Source organism: Phragmites australis, chromosome 1, assembly GCF_958298935.1.
Source record: "Phragmites australis chromosome 1, lpPhrAust1.1, whole genome shotgun sequence".
NCBI classification, from domain to species: domain Eukaryota; kingdom Viridiplantae; phylum Streptophyta; class Magnoliopsida; order Poales; family Poaceae; genus Phragmites; species Phragmites australis.
Genome location: NC_084921.1, coordinates 5,728,726 through 5,752,666, shown reverse-complemented (window position 1 = coordinate 5,752,666; position 23,941 = coordinate 5,728,726). Strand labels below are relative to the sequence as shown.

At 41.2% G+C, this 23,941-nt stretch overlaps 1 protein-coding gene across 1 annotated transcript; it reads left to right on the top strand.

Moving 5' to 3' along the window:
* The first annotated feature begins 16,288 nt into the window (after positions 1-16,288).
* On the top strand, positions 16,289-17,014 carry LOC133930604 (uncharacterized). Its single transcript, XM_062377285.1, has one exon. The coding sequence runs from the start codon at positions 16,337-16,339 to the stop codon at positions 17,012-17,014; it is 678 nt and encodes a 225-aa protein (XP_062233269.1). The 5' UTR covers positions 16,289-16,336.
* Positions 17,015-23,941: the final 6,927 nt, after the last annotated feature.

Sequence of the window (23,941 nt, the reverse complement as noted above, 5' to 3'; positions counted from 1 at the left end):
CATCGGGACCTGACCAGCTCAATACTGTAGGGGTGTGTTTAGTTGTCCGAATTTTCATAAGCTTGACGCGGTGGATTCGTATAATTTCAAGAAGAGCGTATTTGGTTGCCCGTATTTACTATTCTAAGTCTAGTCCAGCGGATACAAGTTCTGCATCCGCTCATGCAAGCGGGACCACTTGTCAGTGTATAAAATCATCTTCATGTGAATAATTAATCACAATCTCAAGTCTTATATCTGCTCATACGACCTCATATTCAGTTAACCAAATAGAAACTCAGCTCAGCATGTCCAAACAAATACAACAAACTAAACATTTTTCTTTTCAACAAATATGATTCCGCTCAACCTGCTTATATGATGTAACTCTACGAAATCTCGTTCAGGGAACTAAATACACCATAGCTCTGGGTCTCAGTGGTTGAGTGGAGGACAGAGGGATTTGAAGAGATCAATATTCAATATCCATGTGATTCTTCATCAGATACCACAAACCAATATAATTCCTCCACTCAGAGCTCCTGCTATAATTTTTAGGAAAAAATAAATAACTATTTGATTCTTGCTCTCCTTAAATCAATAATCCCCATGCTAGCTTTAGCTACCTCGCTGTGCACATAGTTGCATAGACAGGTCAAATCGAGCATCTCACATGGCTTCAAATGCGTAGTGTCCAAATCTCTATGATGGCCGCCAAAAATTATAGGTTTTTTCTTTTTTTCTTTTCTTCTTCCTCCTTCTACGTCCAAAATTAAAGAGAGCTAGGAGGGGGGGGGGGGGGTTCACAAGTGCGCCCGAGGGGTAAGGGGTCTTGAGCCCCCGGTGGATCCGCTTAGTCGCTTCCGCTCTGAGCTAGACTCTATCTAGCTACGACTAAGCATACACCACACCATATGTGCGTACATCCACACGTACATACCGCCTCACACAAAACCATACAATATTGATTAAGGTGGTCAGAATCCCGATTCGAATGTTAGAATCCGACTCTACAGGGCTCAAAGGACTCGAGTCCTGATCCTAGCCCTAATTCAACCCGAAGTCCAATTTAACTCTATATTTGAGCCGAAAGCTTATCTTCAAAACGACATAGTATCATATATATAAAGTTGACATAATTTTAATTTTTTATTCTAAGATGTAGTTTCATATTCAAAATTTGTAATTTTGGCAACTTATATCCATATAAACAACACATTCATAAACTTTCATGTATGTAATAAAAATATACTTACTAATTTTTTCGATCGAATTCACGTTGTTATGTTCAACACCACCATTCCACTCTAGAGAAGAAAATTGACCCGACTGGCTAGATACAATGTTGACAACATGAGGAACAAATCTTGTAAGCTGTTGTTGTTGTCAACGTTGAATACATGATGAAGGTCAAGGTACAGTGACTTTGTCCTTGTTGATCGGAATTGAATTGATGAGGGAAGGTGCATATTGGGATGTAAATGACTCGAGCTTGAGTGCAAGACGTCAATTGGTACTAAAATTATGGCTTATTATGATGAAAATATGGGGCTTTTGACAATTGAGATATGTGGATGATAGAGGAGAGGCCAATTTGGACGATTAGATCATGCAGTTCTCAAATTTGATTGAATAATATGTGTAGTATCTATGCTCTTAGATAAGTGGTAAGTATTTCAGTAATTAATGCCAACCATATTATTATGACTAGTAAGTTTATTTCACTACGTGAAAAAAGTCAATAATAACGGGTGATAACTGGTATTAGTGATGGGTCCTGTACCCGTCACTCTTATCATGGTCCTAATGACCCGTCATTAGTGATGGATGATGACCCGTCACTAATGAGGTTATTAGTGATGTGTCATAATCGTGACTCGTTACTAATATTCAGTCATTAGTGATTGGTCATAACCGTGACCCGTCGCTGACTGAACATTTGTGACGGATTGTAATCTTGACCCGTCGCTAATGACCGATGAATATTTTTCGTATTTTTTTGACACAAAAAAGTTAAAAAAATATATTTTTTCATCCGAGACATCCCAACGCAGGCCCATCCCATATACCTCAGAAGTCACATTTTTTTTCACATTATTTTCAAGTTTGCGTTCCATGGGAATCGAATCCACGACCTCCTACTCGCACGTGTAGCCATCTTACCACCTCTGCTATCATATAGTTATGATAGAAATCGGATATTTTATCGTTTTAATCTTCTTTGTCGAAAGTCATTAGTGACGTGTCATAACCATGATCCGTCATTAATGACTAATTTTGCCAAATTTCGTCGAGGGTTATAATTTGATAAGTGACCCGGAGTGCATTCGGTAAAACAGGCATAACTTTTGCATCCAGACTCTGATTTTGACATTTTCTTGACTCTACGAACATCTAAAAAAGTTACATCCGTTTCTCCCCCACTTCGTCGGGTTTAGAGAATTTTCGCGGCTAAAAACGGCTTGGAAGATTGAGTTCTCGCCCCTAAAAGTTTTTGCACCGTTTTCAGAACGCGTGTTTGTGTCTATAGCCGTCATACGTTACATCAAACTTGAGCAGAAATGTACAATGATTTGTATTCTAGTCCTGCCGAGGTGAGAAAAAATAAGAGAAAAATAAAATAAAAAATATATTTACGAATACCATCATTAGTGACCGGAGTTGGTCATTAGTGGTAGATTACAAGTTGATCTGTCACTAATTACTGGTATAAGACTACCCATCACTAATGAGTGGATCATTAGGTTACAACTTGACATGTCACTGATGACTGGTCTAGGACGACCCGTCACTAATGACTGGCCTAGGACGACCCGTCACTGATGACCTAGTCATTAGTGATGAGCAGTGACGGGTCACAACTTGACATGTCACTATTATCATTAGCGACAAGTCATGTTACGACCTGTCACTAATGATTGGTGACAGGTCTATATCTGATCCCGATCAGAAAGGATATTAGTGACGCGTCCTTATTGGACCCGTAACTAATAGGACATTGGTGACGCGTGTTGAGCAGCCGTCACTAATGTAGTGTCTCCTTTGCTGGTTTCTTACGTAGTGTTTTGAAGGGCAATTGAAATTAGTTCATAATATTGTTGGGTGATCTTGGTGCCTTAATAGAATGTTGAGCGATCAAAGGATGTGAATCTCAAAGTGGGGTAGTGTTTTTTAGCAAACACGACAGCCCTAGGAAAAGAATGACAAGTTATAATTTTGGAGTTAAGTGTTTGACCATCAATGAGGCAATATAGACTTTGAAAATTGGAAGTTTACCTCAGTAACCTCATAAAAGATTGAAGAAAATTCTTGACATCAATAGGCTAACACCCAAACTCACAGAAGTTTGCAAGTTTTCTCCTAAAAGAAAATACTTATAGTATGGAGATGACCATAACCGGAATTACTCCTGGATAAAATTGGATGAACGACCCGATAGCTAGAAGACCCTACCGGATGACGGTAAAGGAATCTACCTATGTTGTATCATAAGGGAATGAAGAAGTCAATCAACAGTATTGGACCAAGGAAATTGAAAGGTTTAAACTATGTTTTAAAGCAACATTAGTTTAGTGAGAACTGCAACCAAATCTCAACAGAGGATAAAGTGATAATTCATGAATAGACAAATCACTATAGTGTCGCATACTCTATGAGACCATCCGTAGTCAGAACCACTTTAAGTGGGGTAGCCCCACATTGACTCTGAAACCATATCGTTTAAGGATACAAACACAAGTATGTGTTGGAATCAAGGATGATTACCATGCAAGGACTGGTAAACCACCGGTGATTGGTAGAGATTATGGAATTAGAACCAAGAGTTATTGATATATCTAATGGATTAAAGGAAAATTATCGATCGGTGAATGCCAGACAACCCATAGATAATCAAAGTTATCAGTGAGATTCTAGATGATAATATTGATGTTCTGAAGAGAATAACACATGAAGTGGGATGATATCATGATTTATCACTGGACTAAAATTGGTTATAGGATATCAAGCATAGTTGATTAAGTAGTTATACTCGGAATAAAGTCCTGGTATTGAAATACTGGAATCACTTGGAGTCATGACGGTATGCAGTGGAAACCCATAAGAAATTATACGACATGACAAGATAAGTGTACTAATGACAGAGTGGTTTAGAAACGGAAGATAACCTAGGTTAGCGTTATATTGGAAAATATATTGGATATGATAAATCGTCTAGCCAAAAGGGATAACAGTTACATGCGACAAGCATTACGAAATTTCCACATAAAGGATAAAGTAGCAGTTGATCAAGAAAAAGATCCGATAGAAGATAGTATTTCTCTGATCCTTTTTAAAACCATTCGAATCTCAGGGTCGAGATTCACTTTAAGTGGGGTAGATTTGTAACACCCTGGATTTTAGTATATAAAAATATAGCAAAGTTCGCTCCAAATTAAAACTTTTTATAATTATTAAACTAGTATAAAATTAAGGAAATATATATTTGAATATGTTTATACTTGTATGTATGTATTTAAATATATTATTTTGGGCTAAGTATTCCAGAAAGCGCCAAGTTAATTTCTAAATAAATCGTTGCAATAAATTGATCATATGCATTTTGGTTTATTGGTTCTTCTGGTTCTTTGTGTGGCACTTTGAATTTGAATGCCTCTCAAATTCAAATTTCAATCTTTATTCTTTTCAGCTCAAATACAAATTGAATTCAATTATCCTGAATTCAAACATCTCTCAAATCCCGAAGCTTCAAGTATGAATCTTTCTCCTAATTCAAATACCCTTATTTGAATTAATGCCAAATTCAAATACTCCTATTTGAGTTTAATCCTATATATCTCAAATCCATTTTCAATCAAACCTTCGTCGATTTCCTATTCGAATGTAAATTCAAATCGTTCATAATGTGTTCAAATACCTTCCCGTTCAATCGCTTCACGAATCCATTTTCAGTTCAAATCTCGTATTCAAATCATCGCTATCCCAATCCAATCCACATACATTCATTGAATTATCACAAATCCATTTCGATTCGATTGCATTCAAATTGAATCATTCAATTTCAATTTGAATAATTTCAAATCCTATTACAAATTCAAATACATCTTTTGCAATTCAAATATACAAATATCTCACTCTAATCTCTCTCACATCTCTCTTTCTCTCTCATCTCTCCTTCTCTAAGCCCATCACCTTCCCCATGCTTCTCTCTGTGTGATCACCGACCCAAGGCAGGCCCATGCTCCTCTCTCTCCCTCTGATGTTTCCACCACAAGCTCATCCCCATGCCTCACTGATCTTCTCACTGAGGATGGCAAAACCAAATTCTCTTCATCCCTCTCCCTTCTCAAACAAGCTTCTCCACACACATACATACATACACAAAGCACAGCAGCAGCAGCACGCTGGCGTCGTTCTGCTCCTCTCCCTCGCATGCATCACACACACAAACATGCATACATATACACAGGCACCCACACGGAGCACAACATCACAGCGCGCCCCTGCAAGCAGCACAGTCGCGCTCGCACGTCCTCCTACGTTGTCGTCGTCGACCTTCCGCTGCCGGTCGTGCCCGCGTCGCTGTTTCGCCACTCGGCTATGCTGTCGCATAGAGCCGCCCTGATCCCCGTCGCTGTGCTCACTGCCGTCGCGCCGCAACGCCGTTGTGCACGTGTAGCCATGCCCTTCGCAGCCACGCACGCCACACCGTCCTCCGCGTCGCCGAGCCGCTGAGCTGAGCTTCGCCACCAGTGAGCCTCCCTCCGCTCCTCTCTCCTCGGCTGCCGAACCCGAGCCACCGCCGGCATGCTCGGCCCTCATCTTCCCTGACCGTTTATCATCTCCTTCGGCCTCCCTGCGAGCTCTCCGTGCTCAGTCGCCGCTGCCGCCGTGCAAGTTGCCGTCACAGCGCCGTCGCTGTTCGTCACGGTGAGCCCACCTCCCTTTCCACTGTTTTCCCTTTGCGTCGCCACGCCACCGCTCACGCGCACGTCGCCCAGCCCGCTGGATGTGCCGTCCGTGCGTGCCGTAGCTTGTCGCTGAAGACGCGCCGCAGCCCATCCGCGTCGCCACGCCGAGCGCGTCCTGCACGCACGACGCGCTGCTGCGCACGCCGCCACGCCTCCGGTCTTCGCCCCTCCCCGAGCTCTGGCGCCACTTCCCTCTCCCTCGGCCGGACTTCCTCCCGGCCGACCTCCCTTCTTCCCCGGCGCCTCTCCTCCCCGAGCTCCGGCCTCCTCTCTCTCCGGCCCCCATCCGCCTTCACCACCCCGGCCGGCGCCCCTCTTCCCTCCGGCGTAGCCGCTCCCTCCGGCACCACCGCCGCCCCTCACTCCACCTCTCTCTGTGCCGCATAGGCAAAGGTCGGCGAGCCCTCTCTTCTCCGTCCACTTCCTCTCTGCTGGAATCCCGCCGCCGCCGATCGTCTCCTCTCCGGTCGCCCCTCCCCAAGCTCCCTCCGCCTCTCTCTCTGTGAGCCACCGGCACAAGCCGAGCCACCGGACGGCCTTATCCCTCCCCCCTCTCACCGCCATGTGGACCCCACCAACCGGCTAGTCCACCGGCCGGGTCCACGGTGGACCATACACCGAGCTCCCCTTCGGTCTACCGGCCTACACACCGAGTCCACCGCACCGGCCCACGGCTTCTGGTCCACCGTGAACTCCCACACAAAACCTCCTTCGGTTCACAAATCCCGTAGACCGAGTCCATGAAATAGTACCCATTTTCTTTTTCCAGGATTTTCTATTCCGGCAATCTTCCGCCCGCTATAACTCCTCCGTTTCAACTCCGATTTCGGCGATTCTTTCGCCAATATTTCTCTAAAACCATAATCTTCATCTCTGTCAAATCTTGTAAATTTTGGAGTTCGTTTATTTTCTCATCCGGTATTTAATTCGTGTTGTCGTGTTTAATCTAGATTTAGATCTCATCTTTTAATAGATAAAGTTGAAGTTAAATAAATCGATAAATATGTTTAGGTTATAATCGTAGATTATTCACTCATGATAACCTAGATTAAGTAGGTTAATTCCTTTTTCTTAATAAGAGTAACTAAATGTTGTTTCAATTAAGTGTTTAAGAATAAATTGATATTTCATGTTATAGTTTATAGATTAAATCTTAGTTATAATTAATGTAATAGGTTAACTAGTGTAGCTGATAAATAAATAAGTATCAATCATTAGAATATGATAGAATAATTTATTGTTGGTAATTAATTAATTGAATACGCTTCTAATAGTTAATTAATTAGATTCAAAGAATAGATTAACCTAATTAATTAATTACACATATGCTTTTATGATAGAAATAGAATATAACTTAATTAGTGTGGCAATTAAACAACATTAAGTAATTAAGATTAGTTGCTAACTCACCATATTTAGTGCTATAGATTAGAATATCTAATCTCCACACTTAAACACAGATAATCGTCTAGAGTTATACTTACGGATATATGTATACATGCTTACATACATATAGACGTAAGTATTACACATACATTCATGTCAGTACACGTGCACTCACCTATACGTAGAATATCTAGCTGTCGCCTTCCGATAATTACTCATGATTTGTTATGGTTTTCTCTTAAGTTGATAAAACAACTAGGTTAATAGCTTAGCCTAGCTTCGCTAGATGATCCTGTTATTCTCTGTATATTAGTTTCGTATTGATTAGAGTTGCCGATCATCTTTCGCTAGGTTTAGCTTTTGTCGTTTTCTCCGTTGTTCTTCTTCTGTTTTGGTATTTCTTGGTTTTGTTCTGGTATTCATTTGCTTAGTCGTTGTGCGCTTTTTGTCGTTATTATGCATAGACTCGAAGTCAAGGTTCTAAGCAAGAACACAAGGAAGGAACTGAAGACGAGGCCTGACGATGAAGAAGAACCCTACGAAACTCAAGAGACAAGACCAATCGTGAAATGACCCTTCAAGAAGGCAAGTCATATCTCCTTGATCATATTGAACATATATTTTCAAATAATATACATGATCAACTAAAACCGGACTTATTATCGTATGTGCTATATATTGCGTTTTTTTTCAAACTACTTATAGTAGTTAATCCTATCAACACTGCAATACCTTACATGTCATCCTCCAGAATACATATCACCCTAGGAATACCTGTTGTTATATATATTAACAATAGACGACACCTTGATATCTAGCATGCTTAGGATTGAATACATCTCCTTAGGGATGTCGCTTTTAAAATACGTCTCCTCGGAGATATCACTTTTAAAACACTTCTCTTCGGAGACAAGATTTACTATTATCAATGATAACTCATATACCATGATTCCTTGATGGTTGTGAATTCCGTGATGGTCGGGAAATCCTTGATGTCATGTGGGACATGGAAGGTGATGTGTAAAATGGGTGAAAAACTGTTTTGGCGTGGGCAGGTAGAGTAGTCCTCCGGCAAGGATGCTCTTAGGGGCTTGAGTTACATGATGGTATTCATTACCCATGAAGATGCCTAGCCCGGCCGCTTAAGGACTGAGTCATTTCGTCGACATGTCTTAGCGACCCTGTGCAACCATACGTCCTGAATGGGCATAACTTGACTTTTCCTTCACCAGATTGAGTTGGGCATCATCCAGGAGGCCGAGAGCAACGAGAAGCCAAGGGTCTATCTGTCCCGCTGTTTGGAGGTTTTAGGGACCGGCTTAGGCTTAAAAAGGGAGGCTGGCTTTCGGAACATGCAGCTCTGGAATTTGGCGTGTCTCGTGGAAAAGCCTAGTAGGAAAGGTGTTTGGAGAATCTCGGTATGATTCGCTCCTCTGCTTACAACGGTTGGAGGCTGAGCATATCATATGGGTAAAGCTGTACAACCTCTACAGAGTGTAAATCTATTCGAATAGCCGTGTGCACGGTCATGGACATGCGAAGGCAAAACCTTTTTGACTAGACTTTGGGTGCGTGAGTTTTGATGAGTGAGTGTGTGGACTAGATGTCCGTGTGATGTGGTTCCTGGCTCGATCCGCCAGAAGCTGTGTGGTACTAGAGGTACACCAGATATGATAAAAGGAACTGTAGAGTGAGGTATAGCCCCTCCCAGGACCGAAAACCCCCAGATACAACTTGTTGCCCTGGTTTTGGTTTTAAAACTATTTCGACAGCTTTTCTACCAGGTCACCTTCTAACACGTTGGGGACTTGATGTGATACTCAGTACCAACAGAAGATGCCCGAACCATTTTACTTTTAAAACTGTTTTGACACTTTTGTTACCAGGTTACCTTCTAATACATTGGGGACTTGAGGTGATACTCAATACTAGTAGAAGATACCTGCGTTTGTTTTCAAAAGCTTTGTTACTTTTATTTCAAAAGGTTAACAGTGGAGAATATAACCAGATAACTGCATAAAACCTGCTTTACGCTTAAAACTATGCCGTAAAGCTTTATCCTTGAAATATCCATTATGCATTTATCAACCCCCTTGAAGTAGTGTATGACTTGTTGAGTACCTTCCGTACTTAGTCTTGTTGCTTTCAGATTGTTGAGTTGGAGATTAGCCTCAACCCAGTTGAAGTCAAAGAGAAGAAGTCTAAAGTCGCGTCCGCACCCTTGTTGCATGTGGCATTGGGTTGCATCGTCGTTTCGCTCCGCTGCGTTGTAGGCTCTTCTACCTGGCTGGTTTGCTGTGGATTCTTGTCCACCGGACCATCTTTTCTCTTTTCAGGTATTTATTTTGCTTATTTGTATTCGAAGTATGTCTTTGATATCATTCTGTTGAATTCTGTGCGTATCAGCTACTTGATCCAGGGACTGATACGGGAGGCACAGGGGAACCCGGGTTCGGGGTCCTGACACTTAGTGTGTGATCAAGAGGCAAGGGGGTGTACTAGAGTTATTTGTAAAGTTCTTAGTTGAAGATTAAGGACATCATTAGTGAAAGGAGAGTAACAAGTGTATATCTAGCTATAGTCTAGACTTGATTTTGATCAATTGAAGCTATTGGTTTGTTACTCTTGATTGTTGGTAACACCTAGCCGGTCTTGGTGATTGGAGGTGTCTTGGTGAGCTCTTGGAGTTCTTGTGGGAGCTCTAAGAGGAAGCTCTGTGCTTGGTTTGAAGCTCGTCAATCTGGAGAAATTGAGAAGTGGCTATCACTAGGGAGTACTTGAGGTTTGGTGACTCAAGAGAGAGTGATATCCTTAGTGGATGCTCCAACGAGCATTAGGGGAGAGTGTCAACTCCTCGATACATCGGAAAAAAAATCTAGTGCCTTCTTGACTATCTCTTTACTTTTCTGTATTTACATTCTTGCAATCTAATATTCCACAATTCTCTCCGTGTTGTAGCTTGCATGTTTTCTTGCTTAGCATTCTATCTATTTTGGTCTTTGTAGTTGCTTTACTATTCATATAGGTTAATGTTGTTTACTTGTTCTAGAGTTCAGTTGAAATAGTTTTAATTATGATCTAATTCACTTCCTCTTAGACCATTCGATCCTTTCAGTATGGTCGCTTACCATGTTCAAAGGAAGATGGTGAATTTTTCGATGGGAGACACCTTAGGATTGGAGTGGGAAAGAAACTAATGGCTTCTTTGGAATATAGGAATGCAAGCATGGAATGTCTCGTACCGCTGAATCCTATAGGGTTCCAAAACACAAGAATGTTGGATGGTTTGCAGGTATTTTTTTTAGGGTTGAAGAGAGTAGAGATAGATGCATTGGACTTCTCAAAACATGAGGGCATAGTAATGCAATCCATATATGGGAATTCATACTACTCCATTCCCTGTTCCAAAGGAGCTCTACGAGGAATATTTATAAGGATTATAATCCATTAAAAATTGTACAATTAAAAGGAGCCCTAAGGGTGATAGGATTTGACAAAATGTTACGAAACTAAGGCAGTTGCAGATAAAGATGGCCAAATGGGTCGTGCTTACTGGACCGGCCCGAGGCACGGAATTGTAGGCACGGCCCAGGCACGGCCCGGCCCGAGCCGAGATGGGCCGGGCCAGCACGGCACGAGGCCACGGGCCGTGCCTGGGCCGAGCGCGCGGCACGACGGGCCGGCACGGGCACGGCCCGGCCCACGGGCGGCACGGGCACGGCACGGCCCGGCTTAGGCACGGCCGGGCCGGGCCGGCACGGCACGCGGCGGCCCATCACGGCACGGCCGGCCCGGCACGGCACGGCCCACCGTGCCGGCTCGGCACGCGGCGGCCCACGGCACGGCCGGGCCGGCACGGCACGGCACGGCCCACCGCGGGGGGCACGGCCCGGCCGGCACGTGGGGCACGATGGGCCGGCGGGGGCACGCGGGTTAACGGGTTAAACGGGCCGTTCCCGGCCCGTTTAACCCGTTAACCCGATATTTTTGAATTTTATAGCCGTTTTGTGACCGTTTGAGCTCCAAAAAATTCGAAAAAAATTGCAAAAATCACCATTTTTCACCTATAAATAGAGGAGCACCTTGCTCTTCCATTCCACACCAGCAACACCATTTTCTCTCTTGTATCCTCTTCTCATTCTTGTCTCAAAGTTCATGAGAATTAGCGATAATTTGGCAAAATTAGTTTGAATTGTTGCAAAAAAATCCGAGCAATTCCAAAATCGTCATCCTGCTGACTTGCTATCTTGAAGTTGAAGAAATCTTGGTGATTTTTTTGCATCGTTGTTGAGTCTTATTTTATTATTAGTTTTATTATTTGATTATTTCTAACTCTGAATATTTGCAATTTTTGTAGTGTCATTCGACATTGATCATGGATGCCGGTGATCATGATACATCCATAGATCATGATTTTTTTCTCCAAGGACTCACAGGGGACTACGGCCCCTTTGATACTAGTGCTGCATGTGATGATGGACCCGACGGTGAACCTCCGGTTGGTTCACATCCAGATCCAGGTGATGCAGCAGGAGTGCCATCGTCAGGCTCTACAAGTGCGCACACATTAGCAAGCAGCGGGTCTAAAAGATCAAGAGCCGGTACTTTCGAAGTTTGGCAAGACTTTGAAAGGATCTACAAAGAGGAAGATGAGGTAAGTGTCAGGTATGCTAAGTGTTATATTTGTAAAAATAAATTATCTGCAAAGCCCTCGGGTGGAACGGGGCACTTGAAGAGGCACGTCATAAGTTGCAAGCGAAAGAGTGGAGCAGCCATGAAGCAGACGGTGTTGCAGTACAACCCCGACGGCTCTGTTCATCATTGGGAGTACGACTCTGCCAGTGCTCGAAAAGAGCTATGTCGCTTCATTGCAAGAGCGGATCTACCACTCAATATCGGTGAGTCTGCTGCATTTGAAGATTACATTAAGCAATCTCATAATCCTAGGTTCACGCATGTTTCTAGATAGACAACTAGTAGGGATATGGTAAAATACTACAATACGTGTCGTAGCAAACTTAAAGAAATGTTGCAAACATGTACATTTTCAGTTGCTTTGACCTCGGACATATGGGCAGGTAGGGCTAGAGAGGATTATCTTAGTGTGGTTGCTCATTTTGTTAATAATGATTGGGAATTAGAAAAGAGAATAATAGGATTTCGCTTGATTGACAACGAGCATACCGGTGAAAATATTGCTGAAAAAATATCTCAAGTAGTTGCAGACTTTGGCCTCACGAATAAAATATTTTCTATCACTTTAGATAATGCCGGTGCAAATTCTAGAGCAATGGATATTCTTACTCCGTTGTTTAGTACTTATGCTGAATCTTTCTTGTTACATCAACGTTGTGCTTGTCATATTATCAATCTTATAGTAAAATCCGGTTTGAAGAGGTTATCGCGATACTTAGAAGATTTTCGTACTGCAATATCTTTTGTGAACTCCTCTAACCAATGAATTGCAGCATATAAACAGTATTGTGTTGCAATGGGTGTGCGTCCACGTAAGTTTGCTCTGGACATGCCGGTGAGATGGAACTCTACTTTCTTGATGCTTAAAAATATTATACCATATAAGAGCACATTTGGTGTGTTTATTCATACACATTACCATCAGCATGGGGTCAAACTTTACTCACGGAAGTGCATTGGTATGTTGCTGAAAGGATACTGGAGTTTCTTGAATTTTTTTATGATTCAACTGTGAGTTTATCAGGAGTTTATTATCCAACATCTTGTTTAGTAGTGCATAATATTGTTGAAATTGCTACTCATTTAAACAACTATGAAAATGACTATCTTTTACGAGATTGTGTAGTTCCTATGAAATCTAAATTCTTAAAGTATTGGAAAGAAATTCCTTTGTTATACGCTTTTGCCTTTTTTTTAGATCCTAGAGCTAAAATTGTAGCTTTCTGTAGAGTTCTCGCAATTCTAGGTGATGCTCTTGGCCATGATTATTCTAATTATTATACTAATGTTCGTTCTAAGTTATTCGAAGTTTATAGTAAATATGAAACAAAGTATGGCGGAGTTCGGCTGCAACGACCTCCACTAGCACCCACAACAAGTAAGAAGACGACAACGTGGGGGAAAATATTTGGTGCAGGTTCTTCATCAAGAAGTTCAGATTCTTCGTCACGATTGTCTACGGGCACCGGAATTCCAACATCCGGAGGGGAGCTAACTACCTTCATCGACAGTGACGTTATCAGCCACGAACAATAAAACTTCAACATACTGCAATGGTGGCATGAGCACAAGACGAATTATCCAGTCCTTTCACTGTTAGCGCGAGATTTGTTAACGGTTCCTGTATCTACAATTTCTTCTGAGGCTGCCTTCAGTCTTACAGGAAGGATAATCGAAGAGAGAAGAACAAATCTGTCAAGTGAGATGGTTGAAATACTTACCATAGTAAAGGATTGGGAACAAGCTGAAGCACGAATGCAACACACTGCAGAAAATATTGAGCTTGAAGAATCATTTCAAAATTTGTATCTAGATGCTGATGAGAACGTGTAATTTTAAATTTTCTGAGCTAGGTTGTACTCTTTTTTCCTTTGCTAGAAAGGTTTTTAATGAGGCAACCTATCAATAAAGCTCATTTTTAGAATTAATCATATGCCCCTATTATTTCTAAGTTTTTTTATTCATGTTTTTTGTTTATTTTTTTAAAATACCCCCGTGGCCCCACCCCCACCTACCTCTCCTCTCATCGTGGCCTATAAATACCATCTACTCCATCTCAAACTCCATGTATTCTCATTGCCCACCCTGCCCACCCATCTCTCTTTTCCTATTTGATATTTGCTAGCCAAGTAGCCAGTATTCACTTCACATCAAGAAACTAATTCCATATTTTAATTTATGGATCAAGACGTCGAGAACTCAGGTGCATGGTCCCAAGTGTGGCAACCAGTGCACTGGTACAGCTCCCGTCCAATCTACTACGTATCACTCGATCCGACCCTCGATTGGGTACTGTAATCTCTCGAGTCTTGGATGAAAAGGACGGGGTCTGGTTACAATTTTGATTACGTAGGGAAGTTTTTTTATTATATTATAAATTATGGAATTTTATAGTATATTTTGATTTATGTAATGTAAGCAGAGGTGGACCCACCATAATGCATGGGTATTCAATTGAATACCTAATTTTTTTCAAAAAAATTAAGTATATAGCAGCTATGTTATGTATATATATCTCTAGTTAGATAACTTACTTATTTGCTGTTTCAATCCATCAAACCATCTAGCAAATCGTGAGCCTAAGTTACTATTTATCCTTCACTCGACCTATTAACTGGAAAGAGCCTATCTTCTCAAACCACAACAACAAGTATCAGGAGCTCATGATCTCCATGTTGTGACTGTCCAGTTCGACAGTCAGCATTTGAGTATGAATTTTTTGTGCAAGTTAAGAATAGTAACATCATTAAACACTTCCAAACCATGAAGGAACATAAAGTTAAATTATAATTTTTTTTAGTACTTTGTAATTTCACTTAATTAGTTGAAACTTCTGAACAATTTATACTTTAAAATTTACACTACTATGGACTTCTCGTATTTTAGATTGAACATTTTTTTAATACTGAATACCCAATCGATAAATTTTGGATCGACCACTAAATATGAGAATGAGTTCTTAGATTGATATTATTTATTTTTGTTTTTACTTTTAGGCCTAGAATCCATTATCAAACAAACACTGGTTAAGTCGAATGGATTGTTTTGGGCTTGTCTGACAGAAAATAGCTCCTCTCATTTGCATATTGAGCTGAATTTTTGTGGGATTTACGTGATACTGCTCACGAAACGTTTTGAGAAATTTTCACGGGCACTGGATATCATCTCACCGTCTGGGGGATCACGCTTTGGCGACGCTGGCGCCTGATGGAGTATCTTTTGCTTCTGCAGCCGGACCGGCACACGACAGCACAGCACATCTGAATTGTTCCATCACACAGCAGGCGGCACAGTACGGACTGAATGGAAAGTTTCACCGGGATAGCCTGTCACAGTTTCGTGGAGCGACGCACACAGGCAGAGCAGGGTTTGCACGCACCGGCTCCAAGAGGCTGTCAGATCACGGCCTATGCCTGCAAAACCTTTTGCTTGTGGTACCTCCATCTGAGCACACGTCTATCCAAGAACAGTACGTCCTCTCCCGGTCAAGTCAGGTCCTGCTATCTCTGCAGTCTGCACTTGCCTCGCTACGGACGGCCGCGTGGAGGCGCGCGATCAGGCACACCAGTGCGTCTAGGGATGAAAACGGATCGAATACGTATGGAATTAAATTTAGATAGTATAATTTATTACATTTTAATCTGAATACGAATACGGATTTGGATATCTTCGAATACGAATACGAATTGGATAGTTCGAATACGAATCCGCATTCGGATATCTACTCGATCTTCGAAATTCAGGTTGGAAATTTAAATTTTTGAAAAAATTTGACTGAAATTTGATAAAATTCGAATGAAATTTGTTCTACTTTGATTGGGCCGGAATTTTACAAATTTTGTTCAAAATTCATGTTGAAAATTTAAATTTTTGATCAAATTTAACTGAAATTTGATGAAATTTGACTGAAATTGTTCCAATTTGATTGGGTTGGAATTTCGTTCATATCTGAAATTTCTAAAACTTTAGCAAAATTTAGTTTCCTGGTTGGCGGATACGGATACAAATCGGATATATCTCGAATTCGGATATCCACATTTGAATCCGAATCTCAAAAATGAATTCAGATATATCCATTTTAGTATCCATTTCAGAAACAAATATGAATACGAATATCCATATTCGCATTTTAACAGATACGGAATCGGATAATTCGAATTTCCTGCCATCCATTTTCACCCCTAAGTGCGCCTGCGTGAAGGTCCATTGGTCTTTATAAACCCGTGCAGCCGTGCCATTGTCCCTTGCCAAGTTAGTCTATACTAGTACTATCCAAGAAGGCAAGAAAGCTAGTGAGCTCTGAAAAGATGGAAACCGCCGCCGCCGCGCTGAGCATGAAGCTCCTCATCGATATGAAGGCACAGCGCGTGCTGTTCGCGGAGGCGAGCAAGGAAGTCGTCGACTTCCTCTTCTCCCTCCTCGCCCTGCCCGTCGCCACGGCCGTCCAGCTGATCGGGAAGAAAGGCATGGTCGGCTGCGTCGGCAACCTTTACGCCAGCGTCGACAAGCTCGACTCCACCTACGTCCAGCCCGGAGCGGCCAAGGACGAGCTCCTCCGCCCCACCGTGCTCTCCCCGGCAGCGAGCTCTAACAGTTCCCTCCTCCTGCCAGCGCCGTCGTCTGGCCAGCCAAAGACCTTCTACAGATGCGGCTACAACTGCTTCAGCTATGTGACGGACGCGCACGGTACGAAATGTCCGTCCTGTGGCAAACATATGATGACGGTAATGCATTATGCCTCGCCCGGGTCTGGCGGCTCCGGCAAGGAGGCGGAGAACGCCGAAGGGTTCGTGCAGGGCATCGTGACGTACACGGTGTTGGACAACCTCACGGTGACGCCCATGTCCACCATCTCCAGCATCACCCTGCTCAACACCTTCGCGGTGAGGGACCTCGGCGATCTCGAGGAGAGGACCGTGCAGCTCGGCTCCAACGAGGTCAGTCACTGGATCTTTCATCTGCTCACAATTATCCTTCGTTTTTAATTTATGCATGTGCGCGCATCAACTGATGTTTGCTGCAGGGCTTAGAGATCCTGAAGGCGTCGCTGCAGTCCAAGACCGTCCTCACTGATGTTTTCCTCGGCAAGAAGGCTCCTCCCTCTCCCGGTGATGCCTGAAGCTCAGGTGAAGCATGCATGCGTTTGGCTGACTCTACGACATGGGTTAAGTAGGTTAATTAGGTTGGTCTTTTGTGATGCTTCAACTAGTTGCTGTGATGATACGTTCGACTCTTTGGGATACCTAAATCAGCTAGTAGCTATGGGTCTTTTGTTGCAGTGTTGCCTCATAAGTTCGCAGCTGGGTAGGTAGGTAGGTCTGCTAGTTCCTGTTGAGTGGTCGCTGAACTATGTACGAATCCTACCCTGTTTCCTTGACTCGTTTGCTGTATGCACGTGTGATCTATATATACTACTATGGTGCTATGATATCATGCTGTGGTTATGTTAATGGTTAGTCTTTTTTCTGATACGCTGATGCTTGAACACTGGGCCGGGCTGGACTTGGCTTAGAGGCTGACATGAAGCCTCAGAGCCGACTGTCACGGTAAGTTCCCGCTTCTCACGGTCACGGCAGATCGATCAGTTGATGCTACGTTGTGATTCGCAGGCTTTTCCGCGTGCATGAAACTAATTATATCCAGAGTCCAGGATAGGATTGACGTGCGCGACCTATTAAACTAACGTCTTAAATCACAAGATCCTTCCCTTTAATATCGAACACCACTTTAAATGAAAACATATGGAGCAATGTGAGGAGCGTCATGAAGGCGTGCATGGTGACGAAGGTGATCGGTCGGTGAAGATGATGCCGCACTTGATCATCGGTGTTGGGGAATGTGTTGATGCAATGGATATCGACATGGTGAAGCAGTCCTAATTATTGTGGGTGGTTTAGATGTGTTAGGAAGAGATAGGGTCACGTGAGATCGATTTCTTATGGGTGTTGGCTCCTCCCCGTGTTGTAGTTGGTTGGTTTCGCCTTTGATCAAGGCATGCAAAGGGGACGAACTCTTTTTCTTTCTTGGTCTCTTTTTTTCACTCATTAGGTGATCAATTTAATATTCTCTCTTTTGATCGTAAGATTAAACATTATAAGTCCATTCTAAATGAAAATAGTAAACCAAGGTAAAACGTTATTCATTATTCTTAATAGGAGTTGATTTGTATTATAGCCTTTTATCTAGAATCACAAGCTTTCTAATAACATCATACCGGTGATATAATCGCGAAAAATATGGCGTGATAAACCTGTAGTGAACGGATTCATAACTATTGACTTAGTATTTATATGCTGATGTTTGATCCAGTATTCTATCTTTCACACTATGAAATTTAATAACGATGTGTTTGACAGCATTACTCGACATGTTGTTACCTATATAAAAAATTACGGGTTGATTATCGTAGTATAATGTATGTGGCTTTTAAATACCTTCGATCACTCTTAATCCCGGGATAAAATTTTTTAGTCATATAACTTGTCCGATAGCCTTATAATATGCTATAAACTCGGCTTGCATAGTTGATGATGCTGTAAGTGTCTGTTTGGAGATTTTTTCACGAGATAACTCTCCCAATGAGGCTGAAGATATAGCTTAACGTGAATTTCTTAGTATCCACACACCCCGCAAAGTCTGCATCTGAATAACTATAACTTCAACGTTATAAGATTTACTAAATATGAGCACATAATTTTTAGTGTCTTGTAGATAGCGAAAGATTTCCTTAACCGCTTCCAGTGGTCCGGTCCTAGAGTTAATTGATATATGCTAGCATCTCGGTAACAAAAGCTAAATTAGGGCACACACATACTCGAGCATACATAATACTTTCAACACCTGAAGCATAAGGAACCGATTTAATCTGATCAGATTCATATTGATTACTCGGATATTGAAATATCCTAAACATGTCGCCCTTAACAATAGGAGCAGACATGGCAGATCACTTATGCATGTTATATTTTTTCAGTACTATGTTAATGTATGCTTTTCGAGACAAGCTTAATACTTTTTTGACCGATTTAGATGAATCTTAATACCAAGAACGTAAGAGGCTTCACCTAAATCCTTTATATCGAAATTAGAGGAAAAAATCTCTTAGTCTCAAACAGCATATCTTTATCGTTGCTGGCCAATAAGATATCATTCACATAAAGAATTAAGATGGTGAATTTCCCCCATTTAAATTTTACATAAATGCAGTTATCAACTTTATTTTCTTTAAAGCCAAAATTTCTAATGACTTTATCAACTTAAGATACCACTGGCTAGAAGCTTGTGTTAGACTAAAAATTGATTTCTTAAGGCGACATCTTAAATATTCATTGTCTTCCATGACAAAATCTTCCGATTGAGCCATATAAATATTTTCTTCTAAGTTACTATTAAGGAATATCATTTGCACGTCCATCTAATACAGCTTTAAATCATAATGCGCTACAAGCGCCATAATTATTCTGAAGGAATCTTTATTTGATACAGGAGATAAATTTTCGTTATAGTCAATTCCTTCTCTTTGCGAGAAGCCTTTAGCTATGAGTCTTACTTTTAACCTTTCGATGTTCCTCTTAGAGTCATGTTTGGTTTTGTAGCCTCATTTATAGCCTACTGTTTTGGCTTTATTATGGATTTCTACTAGGTCCTATACATCATTATCTCTCATAGTCTTTAATTCGTCCTTCATAGCATTTAGCCACTTAGGTGAATGCTTACTTATCATGGTCTCTTTATACAAGTTGGGATTTTCTGCCTTCCCTATATTATTAACATCTTTATTTATATAGACAACGTAATCATTCGAGATGGCAGGTCTCCTGTCATGCTATGATCTTCCACTTGGTTCACTGTACACTGTAGGAACAGGACTGAGTCCTGCAGGGGACTACTGAGGCTCATCATTAGATGCATCATTAGGAATTTTAGAGATCTTAATAGCGGGTGTACTAACATTAGTTTCTACTGAAGGTGCAACCACCTAAAGCATACGGATGTAGGGTTCTTGGACCAACGATGTACGAATATAAACCCGTTTTCCCTCGGGATCAACTTCCTTGGGCTCTAAATCCCTGTTTTCAAAAAATATAGCATGTCTTGTTTCAACAAACTTATAGATCATAGGTGGACAGTAAAAATGATACCCTTTTGACCTATCAAGATACCCGATAAAATGACAACTAACTGTATTATAATCTAACTTTCCAACATATGGATTTAAAACTTTAGCTTCAGTTATATAGCCCCACACTCATAAATACTTCAAAGAGGGTTTTTCTTTCAGTCCATAATTCGTAAGGTGGCTTTAGAACTAATTTACTTGAAAACTGATTGAGAATGTGCGTGACTTTTTTAAGTGCCTCCATCCATAGTCTAATTGTTAAACTAGAATAGTTGAGCATATTTCGTACCATGTCTATAAGTGTGTGCTTGCGTCGCTCAGCTACCCTCCTGAAGGAATATGGCAAAGGGACTGGGGATTTATCCGTAAGGGGCATATCTCCCATAATACTTTCTCATCGATCCGATCTTACTACTTTAATCTTTTTAACTTATACTGATTTTCTACCTTAGTTTTAAATATTTTAAATTTATTGAGATTAGTGGGTAGATATAACCTAGTTGTTTCCTCCCCTTTTATATATATATATATATATATATATATATATACATATATATATATATATATGACACCTATTCTTCATTTTTGCTATATACTCTTTTTTATACATAAAAGAAGTATATACGCAAATTAAGATAAAAATCATGGAATTTCATAAAAATTTTTGTGGGATTTGTATTGTAGTATCTTATAATTACTAATGAAGTATATTTAAAGTGATAAAGAAGTATAACACATGTGTAAAAGTGGTATATGAGAGGTGGGAGTACATACACCCAGGAGTACATACTAATTTTCCTATATATATATATATATATATATATATATATATATATATATATATATATATATATATATATATATATAGGAAAACTAGTATGTACTACTAGGTGTATGTACTCCCACCTCTCATATACCACTTTTACACGTGTGTTATACTTCTTTATCACTTTAAATATACTTCATTAGTAATTACAAGATACTACAATACAAATCCCACGAAATTTTTTATAAAATTCCATGATTTTTATCTTAATTTGCGTATATACTTCTTTTATGTATAAAAAAGAGTATATAGCAAAAATGAAAGGCTAACATTGATTTTTTTTCATACAACTCATATTGGAGTATCTTAGAATTAGTATTAGAGTATACTAAAAATGATAAAAGAGTATAAAGTGTTTGTTTAGGTGGTATATTGCATGTGGGAGTACATACTCCTAGAAGTATAGAATAGGTGTCCTATGTGTCCTATATATATATATATGATGTTATATGGATTGGGACCACAACCAATTATTAGTTGTGCCTCCGATCAAAACACGTAGAGAAGATAGACTCTCCTGTTTTTCTCGGTCTTTCTATTTTCACTCGTTGGGTGCCAGATTATTCCAACACGGACATCACTAATTTGGAAGTGTACAGTCTTTTCAGTATCGATTGAGCTCGATCTGTCGAGCTAAGGACATCAACTAGAGTTAGATCGGTATCCTTCCAAACTTCGCATCTTGTAAGAGTCTTCAGGAGCTTCATGGTAATGCTAAGAAAAAATAGATAAATTCTAGAAAATCCCACGATAAAGCAAATGTCCGACCCTTAATTTATAGATAGTAATATACATTAAAAATCTATTATCTCTTTTGTTGTAGACATCTATACTCATATCATGTTTGAGATAAGAGTCCAACAAGAGAGAAAAAAAAGAAGAAGAGGAAAGGTCAAGCCGTACGTGAGATTTGCGGAAGTCTAATCGATCGTGGCATACGTAAGGATTGTAACTCCATCTTAGCTGGTCTGGTGTATTACGGAAAAGAGTCCCGTGGACACATATGGTTATTCATGTCTTAAATTGAGACACCTTCCATACGTGACCAAATCTGATTTCTGATTGGCTGTAGAGGATGGCCAAGTGTCTAAACAATTCACAAAGAATCAGCTGGAAAGATGATCTATCCGTTAACCTATACATGCAACTTGATTTAGGCTAACTCCAATAGCTACTCTAAAATTTTATCCTTAAAATAATATTACAGTATCCTCTATTACGATTACAGCATTCTAAACTCTATCCATCTTCAACAGATACTCTATATTATATCCCCTATCTTTAACCGTTTCCCTCACTCCGCCCCCTCACCATCTCCTTCGTTCACTCCCCCCTCCCCCAGCTCCTCTCTTCGCAGAGAAGAGCAGAGAGCTGCCGACTAAACCCAGCGCCGCCGGCCAAATCCTTGAGCCTAAGCCCAAATTCGACACGCTCGAGCACTCAAGAGCTAGGAGAGACGTCGTCGTCCGCTTCTCCTCCCTTTCCCGGGGCGAATCCACCATTTTCCCCACCGAGCTGAGCCCTCTGGCACCTTCTTCCCCATCTCCAACACGGAGCTCCTCAAACTCACCGAGTCATCGGTAAAAGCCCCTCCACGAGCCTCCACCATTCCATCCAATGCCTTGGTGAGTTTCCTCGCGGCGCGCTGAGGTTCGCCGACCGTCCTCCTCCCTTCCCTCGGCCACCTCCTACTTGCACGCCGGCAATCGAACGCCACCGCTGCCACGTGCTATCGCTGGACGCCATCTGGTCATTGGTGCTGGCCAGGGAACCCTCAATCGAGTTCCCCCTTGTGCGCTAGATCTTCTACCGCTAACCCCAAGGTGGATCCCGATTGGAATTGCCGGCGAGGACGACGCCGGCGAGCTCACACCGTGCCGGCCACCATGAGTCACGGGGGCTCAATCCACTTCGTTCACTTTGCCTCCGCCATGCCGATTCCGCGAACTCACGGGAGCACGAAGTCGTTGCCGAGTGGGCCCCCGCACAGTGTTGCGGCTGAGCGTTCCTTTGACAAATATGCCGCTCCTCTCTCCTCTTTGAGTTTTGGCCTCATCACTATATCACTCGAAACCGTCTCCGCTGGAGAGCGTTTGCAAGCCGTGCGGAATCCGTATCCGCACTATAGCACTGGATATAGACCCCGCTGAAGTTGACCTAAGTCGGTACAAAAGGAGAGCCGTCGCCGATAACAATAAATTAATGTGTAGTGAGACATTTTGATATCTTTTTGGTTCGAGTCTGGATCACGTACCTCACTAATAAAATGGAGATTTCTTTTGGGAATATATCTTTTCTTTCTCTATTTATACTCAACGAGGCTCCTCCAGAGTCCATCACATACTAGATGAAACATGTAGCAACAGTAACCTTAATCCAAGAAAGGAAACATTTAGAGATTCATTTATAACTATCTGGCCTCTATGTTTCTAGTGGAACACGTGTATGTAATGCTTGGGTGAATTCAACTGGAATCGTTGTATCGTTATAAACGCAATGGTATATTGGTTTTTCTTTTTTGACAACCATACTCTATTGGAATTTTGTTTCATCACAAAATTCTATTGCACACACTATGATAATTAAGTGTCCATGCGTTACAAAAAATTTTTTTTTTTGGACAGGACAACATCAATTATAAACTTAAGATACGAAGATGCGGATACGTTATGAGAATAATACCGTAGTTTGATTTCAGATGAGATCCAAAAAGAGAAGATTATCCACTAATCTTTCTCTTAATTTCTATATTTATTTTTATTAATAAAATAGATCTTATATCTGTATTGGTAACGAGACGATGATGCCAAAAGACAAGAAAGGATGGCAAAAGTGGAATAAATTATTCAAATATTAAGGCTTTTATTACATGAGAGGAGTAGAAAAAGATATGATAGTGGGAACCAACTGTTATATGGTAGAGATATGGTTGGAGTCCCAGAAGGGCTACACAGTGACATATTTTTT